This window comes from Cupressus sempervirens, chromosome 7 (assembly GCF_028749045.1).
Source record: "Cupressus sempervirens isolate cs-2001-9-10 chromosome 7, ASM2874904v1, whole genome shotgun sequence".
Lineage (NCBI taxonomy): Eukaryota > Viridiplantae > Streptophyta > Pinopsida > Cupressales > Cupressaceae > Cupressus > Cupressus sempervirens.
In genome coordinates, this window is record NC_143124.1 from 571,714,297 (window position 1) to 571,730,311 (window position 16,015).

The following is a 16,015-nucleotide window of genomic DNA, read 5'->3' on the forward strand; positions in this document are numbered from 1 at the left end:
CATGATGAGAAAGAGAAATATTTCCTCAAACTTTCTCAAGAAGGAGCAAAACTACCTCATGTAATGTCCCACTAATAGGGTGAGCTAGGGACAAGTAATACCTGCAAAATAAATGTTAGAATCACAATAATAATAAAACTAAGTAGATTATTTTACCCTCTAAGCTAAGCCCAATCTTAAGGATGTCTCCAGATCGGGCTTCATTACTCATAGCTACTTCATCGTCATCCCGAGAGCACACCCCTTAAGATTCTTTTTGGACAGGCATCCTCTATCCAAGGCCAATGACATATACATATGTTTGACAACATCAAAATATTCTAGCAACATGGAGAATTCTTAGCTATGGTGGTCGGTTCAAGGTGTTAATACCCTGCTACCCCCATGCTTCAAATCTTATAATTCTCCTAATAGATCAATACATTATTAAATAATTTCCACTATTTTTCCATACAAAGAATTTCTTACCACTAATATATTATATACATAGAATTATTTATATTTTAATAGTGGAAATGCTTATAAAATATAATTGATTTCATTCAATAACAATAACCTTATAACATGCTAGAAATGCCTAGCATCTTAATAAACTCAACTAAATCTTAATTTGAATATATGTATATGATCTCTTTTATAAATCTTAATTAATTAATAACATTACTATTACTACATACTAGTAATAGTACTATTTCCACACACTAAATATAATTAAATGTTCTTTATATTATAATTATAACTAAACAATAATTCATATAACTAAAAGTTATTAGCATTAATGTTAATCCTAACCAAACATATGATATACATACTTACCTAATTCAATATTGGTATTGATGGAAATTTAGCGTGCCATCAACTCACCTTTGTGGGGTGAGGGACCCATGTCTTTTAATTGCCTCTCTATGCATTATGGCTGGTATGTTGCTCACATAAAAGTTTGATATCGTGAATGTTCTTTTAAACATAAACCATTCGTATACTATCCTTCTAAACTTGTCAATCTCGCAACCCTTGCCTATGATGTGGTTCGTACCTCCTTTCCTTCTTTGCCAAGTGTATCTTCCTAATGATGTGGATGGATGTGATTATGTATTTTCCCTGCATCTGTCCTCTTCATACCTCTGTGCCGAATGTAGAGTCATGTGGTGGGTACAACTCATAGGTGACATGGATATGTGCATAGGTGGCAAGGGTTATGTGTTCATTCCCATACAATGTATTATTAATGTATCAAGACACGTGACATGGTCCATTGACTTTATAGCTTAGTTGCCGATTCGTGACACGAATCCGATTCGGGCACGTGAATCGGATCCGTGGATTTGGGATTTTTTTTTTTCCCAATTATGATTCATGGAGGATTCGTGCATATATATATATATATATATATATATATATATATATATATATATACTAAAAAAAAGAGAAATATACATAATTCTAAAACTAAATCATTTCATAGTATGAATCTAGTATACTTGATCAATGACATTGATAATTAATCTATTTTCACGATTATAAAGAAAATCAACACATTCACATTGAATTACTGAAAGTGAAAGCTTGTAACATTCAAAATATAGATCATTAAACTTAAAGTTTATAACATGATTTACTCATAAAAGAGTCAAGAGTCAACACTAAAGTTTTTTATTTAATCATCAAATGGATTTTCAAGAAAATCCGCATCAGAGGGGTACTGGTGAGCTGCAAGTGCTGCATCTGTATTAGTAGAGGAACCCAAACCACTAGTAGTAGAGGGGATTGTTAACTCATAATCCTCCTCCTCATCATCCACATCAATCAAAGTGGATCTAGCAAGATCTCGGATGGTCATATCTAAATCAGGAGTCTCGGGTGCTACATCCCAAAGCTTTTCGGGCCCCTTCTTGTACTTAGGATCCTTCCGTGACAACAAGCGCAAATTGTTGTGAATGAACACAAGGTCTTCTGATTTTTTTGGAGCCAACCGGTTGCATTTGATTGAGTGGATAAAGGAGTAAGTACTCCAATTTCGCTCAGCGGCAGAAGAGCTGGCAACCTAAAGAGAAATTAAAAATTATCAATACAACAATCAAGATAAATAAATTAAATAATAAATTCAAGGAATTGAGAATGTTAACCTTAAGCTTAATTTTACAAACTTACTTGGGATAGGACCTTTATGGCAAGAGGTTGGAGGTACGTGAAGGCTTGCCCATGAAGGTACCACCATTTGATGGCACCCATCCTGCTTTGGTCTGCTATGGCAATAGGGTCGAAATCCTCACCTGAGTTGAAAGCAGCAAATTCACTCCTCACAATTGCCCCAATCTCTGGATCTTGGAATATCTTAGCTAGTGCCCTATTATACCCATCTGCAACCTCTGCATCTCTAAATGGTGGCACTCTACCTGGAAGGCGAAGTACATCTGCACTATAGTACCTGGGGATAACAAAAGACAATTGAACACTATCAAATATCAATAGCACAAACATTGGATAAAATAAGCACAAACATTTGATAAGAACTACAGTACCTCGGGGATAGAGCATATGCAAGGAGGTGCAAAGGTGTGGTCATCTTGTTCCATCGATGATGAACAATTTTTTCCACCTTCTTGTAAAGGGTGTCCTCAGGATCATTCTCCCTCCTCTGTATGACCTAAGATATGAAATATGAATAATAATTATAATTAGTGAATATGTCAATTTAAACTTTAGAATCTAGATATCTCTCAAATAAAAAATTGTTGTAAAAGAGCGTAAAACTTACCATTTTAATTTTTTCCAGCATACTATCCATGGAATCATAAATATCCCCAAGGCATGGCTCATCACTATCTGCGAAGCGAAGCATTGCCATTATTGGATCGGTGATTTCCAACACATAACTCACAAGACCCCACCAATCCTCATCTAGTATCATTCTTCTCACATTTAAAGCCCTTGCTGTATTGGAATTCTTCCAAATGCCCCATTGGGGGCTAATGACCATATGCTTCAATGCTTCTTTTACCTTCACAAGTCGTCTCAAGACGATTGTGTGAGAGGCAAAGCGGGTTTCAACAACCTAAGAACATGTTAAACTCAAGTTAGTAAAACATTTAAAAATTAAAACATGTTAATGTAAACAACAACAAAAATTAATAATTGTGGAATCCAATAATATTCAATTATATATTAAATATAAAAATTTACCTTCAATAACTCCAAGTCCGAGAAACTCCTAAAAATTGCTTGTGACATGTGGTGATTTGTCACAAACATTTGAATCTCTTCAGCTTCCTCATATATCATTTTCACCCAATCTATTTCGGTGCCAATTGCTTTCATCACTAAATTGAGAGAGTGGACGGTGCATGGTGTCCAAAAGATATGATCATATCTAGACTCTACAATTATCCCTGCAGCCCTGCAAACTTTTGCATTGTCCGTGACCACTTGAACAACATTATCAGGACCCACTGACTCTATGGCATCAATGAGAATGCGTGAAATAAATTTTGCATCTTTCACTTGCCCTTCACAATCAACTGCCTTCAAGAACATTGCCCCCTTAGGGCATACAACAATAACATTGATCAATGGACGGTTTCTACAATCTTTCCAACCATCCGAAATAATAGACACACCCGATTGAACCCAAAAATCTCTTATTGGTTGAAGTTGAGCCTCTACATTTTTCCTCTCATCATGTAATATGGTAGTGCGCAACTTCTCATAACCAGGCGGTTTGTAACCATGGGGTGCATCATTTATTGCTTCCACCATCTCCCTAAAATAAGGTGATCTAGCAAAATTAAATGAAACACCATTTGCAATTAAACAACGTCCAATTTTGTGATCAGCAATGTCTCTCTTTTCAATTTGGAATGCCCTATCTAGTGGGCCTCTCTTGCGGGTGAGTGGAGATGGGTCTTCATCTTCATCATTTGTAGTTGGCATAGGCAAAAAAGGATGTGTTCTTGTGTTTGTTTGATCAAATGATGGTGTTGGTATATTTTTTTTTTGGGAAGCACCACGTTTTGCTTTTGCAACTGCTATATCAGCATCATCTTGCTCTTTTGCTAATGCTGCTATTTGTGCAGCTGGTAATCCCTTCTTATCACTACCTTGACACATGTGAATTCCTTCACCCGCAGGGCCCAAAAAATGTAGTTTCACTCGGGAATAGGAGCTTCTATGTTGTATGTTGCAAAAATTACATTTCCATATGTATGCCCCACCCCCAGGACATTGTGCAACTCTTGTTGTGTGTCTCCATAAAGGAGACCCCTTATCAATTTTGAAGCTTGGTGATGCAGCCCCACCCCCACCCACTGAGCCTTGACTACTCATTGTTCTATTCTTGCAATCTAGAAAAAGTGAAAGAAAACCATATTTCACACTTGCACAAAAACTTGAAAATTTGGAAAACTAAAAATAAATCAATAATCTATGAAAGAATTCAAGAATATGGTTGAAATGCATACCTTAAACACTTCTTGCAAGGTATTTGAAGCTCCACAACCGATCTCCTTCGAATCCAAGCGCTTCACTTCAAACTAGCAAGTATGAGAGAGCAAAATGAGAGAGCAAAATAGAGAGCAAAATAGAGAGCAAATGAACTTGTATTGTGATTTAGAGGGTCGTTTTTAGGGTTTAGGGCCTTTAGGGCAAAAAAAAAACATTAAAAAATGATAATGGGCCCACGTTTTTGCATTCTCCTCCTTCATTGCCGCGGATTCACGCGGATCCGTGCGTGGATCCTCGAGGATCCAGGCAGGATTCGTTATCCTTCCTGTGGATCCGTAAGGATCCGCGGGCCGCGGATCCTTACGGATCCACAGGCAGGATTACGAATCCTGCCCGGATCCTCACGGATCCATACGTGGATCCGGATCCGAATCGGACCCGAGCCCGGATCCGGCCTTTTCCAGGCGAATCCGGTAACTAAGCTTTATAGTCTTCACACATTACTGTCCAAAGTACTTCAACGGTATTCCCATGGTCTTATATATGTGGTCACCTTTAATTGATAACAAGTTCATCGTTCATATGTATCGCCCATAGTGTTTTTTGTTATTATATAGTTCTTTAACACCTCTCAGTTAGTGTATTGATTAATAAAGTAAACATTAAATACTTGCCCCTTGGGATGTCAAGTGGAAGTGTATTCCACTATACTAGAACATATTGTTGGGTCAGATGAATTTGATTTGTTCTTCTTAATATATTCCCTTATTTTATCTCTTCACTTATTTTTTCCTTCAGATACTAACCAATTGTATTTTTTTTTAAATGTGGTTTATTGTATAAGATTTTCCCTTTCAAAGGATTTCATTCATGTCGCCTTTATGAGTCTACATGGAGTATATTTCGTAGGATGCAGGTTCATAGTATTAGACCATTTTTTGTGCCTTACTTATAGTATGAGATACTTGTTTGATTAGTCACGTCGTATGATAGGATGTATCATTAGTTGGGGTTATTTGGTATAGTTATTAATTATTTATTTTTGTTTTGTTTCATATATTAAGAGTTCATATATATAGGTGAATATCAAGAGTAGTACAAGATATTATAGTAGTGTATACAAAATAGATTTTTTTTTACTAATTTCTTGTAAGAAATTTTATTATTAGTTGTAAAATTAATTTATAATATAATGTCTTTAATATGATATATTATAAAATTTATTATTGAATAAACATTTAATTTAATTATTAAATATAAGATTTTATCTTCAGAGGGGGATATTACAGTCCTACCTTCTCAAAATTCCTTGTCCTCAAGCAATTCCAAATTTTATTAAATACATCAAGATCTTAGTTTTGTTCAAGTTCCAAGTTTGAATTTGAGGATATAATTGAGAGTTTAAGATTTAATATTTTGATTGATTCAATAGAATGAGGGAATATATGATGGGTCCCATTTTAAAATTTTGTGGTGTTGAGTTTCTTCAAATATAATTGGACTGATTATCTACAGATGAAGGTATGAATTATCATAATAAATAGTTTCAATGCACTAGTTATTGAATTCTTCCAATGTCCTTTTGTCTCTTTGTGGCAAGGTGCTAGATACTCATCTATGAATAGGCTCCCGCAAGGTATTGGGACTGCATGTTTGTACCCATCTTGGACTATTTCCTCAAGGCTTTCAAAACCATGTCTTCACCCATCTTGGAAATTTTTCCTTAGGGCATTGGAACCCATGTCCTTACCTATCTTGAAATGTACCTAACTCGTGTGGATTTACTCTGCTTCTCCCTTCTTGATAATAAAATACTTCATGAACTCATATAATTCATTTATGTAATTATGTCTCCAGACTAAATTATCACTTGTATTCAATAGTTTTATCTTCTATTGATTAAAATGCTTATGATCATTTTTACCCTATAGGATGGCAAGATCATGCTCTGATACTATTGTAATGTCTCCACTAATAGGGTTAGTTAGGGACAAGTAATAGACAAGTAATACCTGTAAAATAAATGTTAGAATCACAATAATAATAAAACTAACTATATTATTCTACCCTCTAAGTTAACCCCAATCTTAAGGATGTCTCCAAATCGGGCTTCATAACTCATAGCTACTTCTTCATCATCCCAGGAGCGCACCCCTTAAAATTCTTCTTGGATGGGCATCCTCTATCCAAGGCCAATGACATATGCATATGTTTGACAACATAAGAATATTATGAGAACACGGAGAATTCTTAGCCATGGTGGTCGGTTCAAGATGTTAATAACCTACTACCCCCAAGCTTAGAGTCTTATAATTCTCCTAATAAATTAATACATTGTTATTTAATTTCCACTGTTTTTTGATAAAAAGAATTTATTACCACTAATATATCTATATACATAGAATTATTTATATTTTAATAGTGAAAATGCTTATAAAATATAATTGATTTCATTCAATAACCATAACCTTATAACATCCTAGAAATGCCTAGCATCTTAATAAACTCAACTAAATCTCAATTTGAATATATGTATATGATCTCTTTTATAAATCTTAATTATGTTTCTTAAGACTTCTCACGTTATTGAACACATAACTAAAATAATAACATTACTATTACTACATACTAATAATACTACCATTTCCACACACTAAATATAATTAAATGTTCTTTATATTCTAATTATAACTAAACAATAATTCACATAACTAAAAATTCTTAGCATTACTATTAATCCTAACTAAACATATGATATACATACTTACCTTATTCAATATTGGTATTGATGGAAATTTAGCATACCACCAACTCACCTTTGTGGGGTTAGGGACCAATGTCTTTTAATTGTCTCTCTATGCATTATGGCTAGTATGTCGCTCACGTAAAATTTTGATATTGTGAATATTCTTTTAAACATAACAATTCGTATACTATCCTTCTAAACTTGTCAATATCGCGAGCCTTGCCTATGATGTGGTTTGTACCTCCTTTCCTTCTTTTCGAAGTGTATCTTCCCAATGACGTGGATGTGCTTATGTATGTTCCCTGCATCTATCCTCTTCGTACCTCTATGCAGAATGCAGAATGCAGAGTCACATGGTGGGTATAGTTCATACGTGACGTGGATTTGTGCGTAGGTGGTAAGGGATATGTGTCGATTCCCATACAATGTATTAGTAATGTATCAAGACATGTAACATGGTCCATTGACTTTATAGTCTTCACACGTTACTGTCCAAAGTACTTTAGCAGTATTCCCATAGTCTTATATATGTGGTCGCCTTTAATCGATAACAAGTTCATCATTCATATGTATTAGCAATAGTATTTTTTTTTAGTCCCTGCCTTATATAAGGCAGGGAATTAATGTTCCCACTGGACCCTTAGCATTAATTCATACACAAGAAATGAAATTTGAAAGCTAAAGTTTCATTGCAATTATTATTAAATTAAATTATGTGAGACAAATTTTTAATTTTTGATTGGTCAGAAGCCAATTTCCTAGGGATATATTGTTTTTTATAACTGAAAAAATTAGAAAAAAAGGGAAACGATCTAGAACCTGTGACAAGTGTTCTATGTTGGGAAGGAGAAGTAGAAATGGATGTTGTAGATTTATAAATGTTGTTTTCTTTATCAATTTTAATACTTTTTTTAACACCTGGCATACAAAAAAAGCAAGTCTACTTTGGATCTTTCCTACAATTTCTAGGACAAAGACTATTAAACTTTTTTTTCATTGCACCAAACAAATAATTAGTCACATTTATCATTTTATCATTAAGTCATAAATAAATTAAATTATTATTTATCTTATTAGAGACTATTAAACTAAAATCATATCATTCAATTTTAAAAAATTAATTGGAAAAATAATAATAACTATTTGTTAGATAAATATATGTTTAAAAAATAGTAGTAAAAATTCACTTTTCAAATTTTTTTTAAAAATATTTATATCTTTATATTTTTTCATTTTAAATATTTTTTCAAATCTATACCAATTGCCTTCTATCTTTCAAATCTATTTCTAAATCTACATTTTTTTCAAACTAAAAACTTAAATTAAAAATAATAATAATGATATTCTTTTATTTCTTTGTTATTAACTAAATAGTTTTTTTTTTAAATACCAATAAAAAGTTCGCTCTTTAAATTTAAATAATTAAAAAATGAAATCAACATTCATATCTTTAAAATCTTGTCATGTTTTTAATATTTTTTGAAATATAACTAGATATGCATATACTACAAACACTATGCCATAGTTGATATGGGACTACTTCAAGAAGCGTACATACCCTACCCCTAATGGAATTTGAACTTGTGACCTCTCTTTCAAGAGTACAAGTTCTCCATCACTACAACCCTGACATCAAAGTAGTCCTGATAAAGAAAGAACATGTTTTATCTTCTATAAAATGAAGCTCATATTATGTAATAATTATATTCTTTTATTTCTTTGTTATTAAATTATTATTATTTTTTCAACATTCATATCTTTAGAATCTTGTCATGTTTTTAATATTTTTCAAAATATAACTAAATATGCATATGCTACAAACACCATGCCATAGTTGACATGGGACTTCGAGAGGTGCACATACCCTACCCCCAATGGGATTTGAACTTGTGACCTCTCTTTCAAGAGTACAAGTTCTCCATCACTAGGTCAACTCATGTTGTATAGAAAATGACCCTAACATCAAAAATAGTATTGATAAACAAATTGAACATATGTTATCACCTATAAAATTAAATCCATATTATTTTCCCACAAAAGGCAGGGACTCTAGCTCCTCTAGAGCTCTTGTATAGTTCTTTAACACCCCTCAGTTAGTGTAATGACTAATAAAGTAAAAATTAAATACTTGCCCTTGGGACATCAAGGGGAAGTGTATTCCAGTATACTTGAACGTATTGTTGGGTTAGATCAATCTGATTTGTTCTTCTTAATATATTCCCTTATTATATCTCTTCATTTATCGTTTCCTTTAGAGACTGACCAATTGTATTGAAAAAAAATGGGGTTTACTATATAAGATTTTCCCTTTCAAAGGATTTCATTCATGTTGCCTTTATGAGTCTACATGGAGTTTATTTTGTAGGATGCAGGTGCATAGTATTAGACCATTTTTCGTGCCTTACTTATTGTATGAGATACTTGTTTGAATAGTTGTGTCGTATGATAGGATGTATCATTAGTTGGGGTTATTTAGTATAGTTATTTATTATTTCATATATTAAGAGTTCATATATATAGGTGAATATCAAGAGTAGTACAAGATATTATAGTAGCGTATACAAAATAGATTGTTTTTGTACTAATTTCTTGTAAGAAAATTTATTATTAGTTGTAATATTAATTTATAATATAATATCTTTAATCTGATATATATTATAAAATTTATTATTCAATAAATATTTAATTTAATTATTAAATATAAGATTTTATCGTCAAAGGGGGATATTACACCTCAACACTTCAATGTTGATACAATTGTCACACAAGAAGAGGAAACTAGAACCTCCAAGTTACAAAAATAACTCTAAGCCATGGAGGAGCAATTGGCCCAAATATTAAAAGACAAAGATAAATTGACTAAACAATACACGTTAGACATTATTTGTCCATTTTCTTTTGACAAGGATTTGTACATGCCTCCTTTTCCTAGAGGAGGTGAGTTACCCAAATATGACAAATACTTAGGAACATCTAATCCCCAAGATCATTTGAGGGATTTTGGTGCTTTGTCTATGGAATTCATGTACAATCAAACATATCTTATGCATTTGTTCCCACATAGTCTAGGCGATCAAGCCATGGAATGGTTTTCAAGATTACCTACTGAAGTTAAAATATTTGATGAGATTGCTAATATGTTCATTCAGCAGTACTCAGATAATATCCAACATCCAAGCAACACGTGAGATTTGTGTAACCTTAAAAAGGAATTAGAGATCCTTTCTAACATTTCTCTAAAGATGGTGACAATTGTATGCCAAATACCCACATAAAATCCCCAAAATTGAAAAACTTGATATCTTCATGGATAATCGTTTACCTGATTTTGGGTACAAAATACAACTTCAACGTCCACATACCTTTGAGGACATGATTACACAAGCTATCTAAATAGAAGAGTTCATGGTAAAGAAAAGAGAATTAACCCTTCAAAAGGACATCAAGCAAGGATCTACCTCTCGCAAAGAGAAATCCAAGTCTGTTGATAAAAATTGAGAGATGATACATGATGGAGTGGTGGATAAAATCACTCCTAGACCTTCTAAGGAAGCTTTTAATCTCACAAATAACATCAATGCATCTAAAACCACTGAAAAATCTACTTCGGATAACAAGACATTTGGAAACAAAGAAAAGAACTCATTGTGGGTTACTCAACCTAAACATGAATATACACCCCTAGGTTAACCTCTAGATGTGGTCTATAAAAAATTTCTTTAAAATTAGATTATTACTCCACTTGATAATTCTCATCCTTATGATCTACAACCACAACGCACATGGTGGAATGAGAATGCATTTTATGAATACCATTAGAACAAGGGTCATAAAATAAACAATTGCATAAATATACGTCATAAGGTTCAAGACTTCATTGATGATGGTGAAATAGTTGTGGGTGGACATAAAAAGAATTTAGATCACAAAGCTTTTAAGGAACCATTTCCACATTATGACAAGGGAGAAATCTCTAAATGGAAAAATAATAACAAGGCCAACTATACATATACCAATGATGATAACGTAATCAACATGGTTGAACCTTTGGATTTTGGATATTGTGATGAACCTTTAGAATTTGAACATTGTTATGTCATCACAATAAAAGGAAAACATGACAATATGAAATATAAGACTCCATTTGTCTTAAGAGGTGCTACATCTCTTACATCTGATCACAAACAGTCACAATCTTGTGCTAATATTGTTACACATTCTCGTGCCAAGATAGTACTCAAAGGCTTTGTGCCTTCTACTCCTGAGGTAGATCAACATAAAGACAAACCTATTGCTATTCCATCTGCCAAAAATACAAAAATCTCAACATCCTCCACAGTTGCAAACTATAGTACTCTTGAACAATTGCAATGAATGAATGCTCAAATAACAATATTTGAACAGCTCAAAATCTCACCTGCTCATAGGCAGATTCTTGAGAAAGCCCTTAATGAGGCAAGCCTACCTCAAGATATTGATCTTGATAGGTTTCAATCTATGGTAGGTCACTTGATCTCACCTCATTACTTTTCCTTTTTTGAAGAGGGTGATAATTCATTAAGTCATCCTCATAATCAACCATTGCATATTGAAGTCATGCTACATCAAAATCATTTTTGTCGTGTGCTTATAGACAATGGAGCTAATCTAAATATTTGTTCTACTACTTTACTCAAATAATTAGGTTATGCTGAAGAGTTTATTGATCCTTGTTAGAAACTAACCATCAAATCATATGATGAAGTAGAACACAAATCCTTAAGTCTTGTTGTGTTGCCTCTTTGAGTTGGTCCTATAGAAAGAGATGTTACTTGTCAAATCCTTGATATTCCTTTAGCATATAATATACTATTAGGGAGATCATGGAGTCATGAAATGCAAGCAATACCTTCAACATACCATCAATGTGTCAAGTTTCCATTCCAAGGATCAAAAGTTACTATACTTGCTAATACCAATTGCACATATAAAAAGCTCAAGTCAACTAATAGTTTTGTTCCTAATAATAGAGAGTTTATAGACAATCATGTAAACAAACTCAAAGAATTGGAGAATACTCTCAAGTTAACAAAAAAAAAAGGATGAATATCACATTGAACCATTTTTCTCTTTGACATCTCTTCCTAAATCTGCCTATCATTATGGGAGATCATCTGAAGAAAAGAGACCTTTTGTGGTATCACCAAAGACTAAATTCAATGGTTCCTTTGTAAAAGCCACTATACCTCTAGAAGACAAAGATGAAAACAAAGTCATCATTGCATGGTTATACAAAGAAGAAGTCCCAGTTGATCTCACAGACCAATCTCATGAGATAACTCCTAAAAAGTATGGACTAGGTCTTAAATTGATAAAATGCCTTGGCTACTAAGGTGATGGTCCTATTGGATGTAATAACAATGGGTTGATTGATCCAATCAAGGCAACATCTAGAAGGCCTTGTGACACAACATGCTTAGGCTTCAAGAAAGTCCCCTTTTATCTAGGGATTTTAAATTTCTACCAGGATCTAATAGTTCATCTGAACATGAGTCACAAACTGAGTCTGATAATCAATCAGAAAACTTTGATGATGAGGGTACTTTTCTTTATCCTATTCTGCTAGACCTTGCTACGTTCTTTGCAGAACTAGATGACTTTGTACCACACATTAGTATTGTTGATGTTGACAATGATTCCTCTTAAAATACTACTGATACTCCCCAAATCCAATAGTAATAGGGTGAGTCTAGTCATACTATAGTTGTTGAATGACTCTGTAAAATTCAAGATGATAATGAAAGTGGAGAATGGGTTCCCATAACTGTTGCAAAATTCTACAGCCTGCCTTCATGTAGCATAGACTCTCAAGAATATGAAATTGATTCTCTATCAAAGGAAACTTCAAACAAGGACATAGATCAAGTTTATACATATGAAAATTATCTCAAAATAGGAGAGAAATCTAGGGTTTGATTGGATGAGTCTCATCCTTCTAATATCGATAGGTCTTTGATTAATGTTGTTAGAACTCAAAGAAATTTGAAGATACCTTTGGAAGAAATTGCTTTAGGTCTTGAATTACGTGTACATGCATTTGATGACTATATTGTGAATGCCATTAACACTGACACTTCCCTTTTGCTCCCTTATCCTGAGTTAATAGACTGGAACTCTAATACTGCATCTAGTGAAGTCCCAATGCTCTAGAATGACTATTCTCTTGCCTACTATCTATACGTTGTTGAACTAGTAATGTCTTCCACCAGTGAACAAAGTGTTAATAAGACTAAAGAAGACCATCAAATATCTTAGTCATACATTTTTTTTTTTTAAAGAATATAGACATTTTGATGGTGAAAACCACATTATGGCAGTATCAGAACCAAAAATAGTAAAAACAAAAGATGTATCCAAAGGTGAAAACCTCTCTAAGGCATCTACGAATGAGATATTTGATGTTCTTCCAAGTCACTTTTAGGAGAGATCATTAGTGTTGATGAAACCGACACAAACTATCAACCTGGGAACTGAGGAACACCTTCATATAATACACCTTGCACAGTCTTTATCTGAAGAAGAAAAAGAGGAATTTGTTACTTTCTTTTGAGAAAAGAAAATTAATTTTGCATAGACTTACTTAGATATACTAGACTTAGATCTTGACATCATAATGCATCATTTTTCTATTACATTGGGGGTGAAACATGTCAAACAAAAACTAAGGAAAATGCATCCTCATGTGGCACTACTTGTAAAAGTTGAACTAGAAAAGCTCTTGAAAGATGGTTTCATCTGTGCTATTGATTATGTTGAATGGATCTCAAACATCATTCTAGTCTCAAGGAATGACAAGTCTATAAGAGTTTGTACTAATTTTCAAGATTTGAGCAAAGCATGTCCCAAGGATGACTTTCGACTACCCAACATTGATATGATAGTGGACATGACAATGGGATATGAAATATACTCACTCATGGATGATTTTTCTGGTTATAATGAAATTAAAATTACACTAGAAGACCAGGAGAAAATTACTTTCACTTGGACACAGGGTACTTTTTGCTGGAATGTAATGCCATTCGGTTTGAAAATTACTAGTGCCACATATCAATGAGCAGTTACAACAATCTTCCATGACATGATGCATAAAACCATGGATGATTATGTTGATCATACCTTGGTCAAAAGTATGCAACAAAAAGCTCATCTTCAAGATTTGGAATGTATCCTAGATCATATGGAGAATTTTAGTCTCAGGTTAAATCCTAAGAGATGTTCTTTTGTTGTTACATCAAGGAAGTTGGTTACATTGTGTCTACAAAAAGAATCAAGGTAGACCTACAAAAGGTTCAAGCTACAATGGAAATGCCTCCACCTTGTAACATTAGTCAATGAGGGGCCTACAAGGAAGACTTCAATCTATTCACTAATTCATATCTTAGTTAGTTGATAAGTCACAACCTTTTACTAAGACTTTGCATAAAGGTGTAAAATATGATTGGAATAAGGATTATGACCAAAGCTTAGTGTAGATTAAATAATATCTTGCTAATCCACCAATACTAATGCCTCCTATTTATGGAAAGCCTCTCATTTTATACATCTCTACAATAGACTCATCTTTAGGTATCTTGCTAGCTCAAGAGAACAACAACAACAAGGAACAAGCTATTTATTATCTCAGTCATACATTGATCTCCTATGAGATGAACTACAACATTATTGAGAAACTTGCTTGGCAGTTATTTTTGCTTCCCAAAAGTTGAGACGCTACATGCTTGTTCATATTACATGATTGAATACAAAGATTGGTCCATTGAAGTATCTCCTTAGTAATGCTACTCCAATAGGAAGGCTAGCTAAATGGGTCATGATCCTGAGTGAGTTTGACATTGAATATGTCAAAATAAAAGCTATAAAAGGATAGGCAATTGTTGATCAACTAGTAGATGTACCAATGCAAAGTCTTCTACCAATGAACATTGAATTCCCTAATGAATCTATTTTATTGCTAACACATCAAACATGGGTGATGTTCTTTGATGGCTCCTTCACACAACTAGGATCTAGTGCTAGACTTTTTTTTATAACACCACATAAATATTCTTTACTTAAGGCATACAAGATTATTTTTCCTTATATAAATAATATTGTAAAATATGAAGCCTTAATCAATGGCTTGAAAATGATAGCATTGGAAGTTTGGTGCGACTGTGATTGAAGGAGAATGGCGAGTGTTTCCTGACTTGCTAGGGCATGCGTGCCCTAGCCTGATCTGTGTCCATTCTTGGTCCCTGAGGTGTGTTTGTCTTCTATTTTGGGGGCCCTTGTTGTAGGTTGGGTGCACGCTACTCCATTGAGTGCTTGTCTTCTTTTTCTCATGGGTGAACGCTGGTAGCTTTTTTGGCCATAGTCGCATCTTTGGTGGGGGTCGATGGTGATGTGGGGTCGAGGGTCTTCTACCCCATCTTTCCCTCTTCTACTTGCCAAATTGAGGTTTGGGGTGAATGTGGGATCTTGGTGTCACCTCTCCCCTACCTTTTGGTGGAGATTTGGAGATGGGTGAGCTAGCTTCGGTAGTGCATGTCAGTAGTAAGGCTCTAAATGGTAAACCCCAATCAGGGGAAGGAGAATCCTCCTCAAATGGGAAGTTTCAATTACAAAAAATTAATGGATGTTTGCAAAAATTTGAGGTCCGAACAATCTTGGTTATTCAACCTAAATAGGTTTCAAAGTATGTCGAGTACTGGAGCAATCATGCTCTTATTTACAAATTTTTGAGCCTTCGCCTTTCATTGCCTATGTTGGATTCTTGGGCCTACCAGTTGTGGAACCTAGAAGGAGATA

At 33.8% G+C, this 16,015-nt stretch overlaps 1 protein-coding gene across 1 annotated transcript; it reads right to left on the reverse strand.

The window, feature by feature from the left end:
* Positions 1 to 2,029: 2,029 nt before the first annotated feature.
* On the reverse strand, positions 2,030 to 2,986 carry LOC149548036 (uncharacterized). Its single transcript, XM_089792057.1, has 3 exons — positions 2,759 to 2,986; positions 2,523 to 2,647; positions 2,030 to 2,428 (listed from the first exon to the last, which is right to left on the reverse strand). Exons 1-3 carry the CDS (start codon positions 2,978 to 2,980, stop codon positions 2,140 to 2,142), a joined length of 636 nt encoding a protein of 211 aa, XP_089648183.1. The 5' UTR covers positions 2,981 to 2,986; the 3' UTR covers positions 2,030 to 2,139.
* Positions 2,987 to 16,015: the final 13,029 nt, after the last annotated feature.

What these genes read in the sequence shown, in the direction of transcription:
- LOC149548036 (XM_089792057.1), bottom strand. Translation starts at nt 2,980, where the DNA reads ATGGTCATTAGCCCCCAATGGGGCATTTGGAAGAATTCCAATACAGCA. An exon ending in TGCTGGAAAAAATTAAAATG is followed by an intron (nt 2,648 to 2,758) that starts GTAAGTTTTACG and finishes TTCATATCTTAG; the next exon opens with GTCATACAGAGGAGGGAGAA. An exon ending in GCATATGCTCTATCCCCGAG is followed by an intron (nt 2,429 to 2,522) that starts GTACTGTAGTTC and finishes TGTTATCCCCAG; the next exon opens with GTACTATAGTGCAGATGTAC.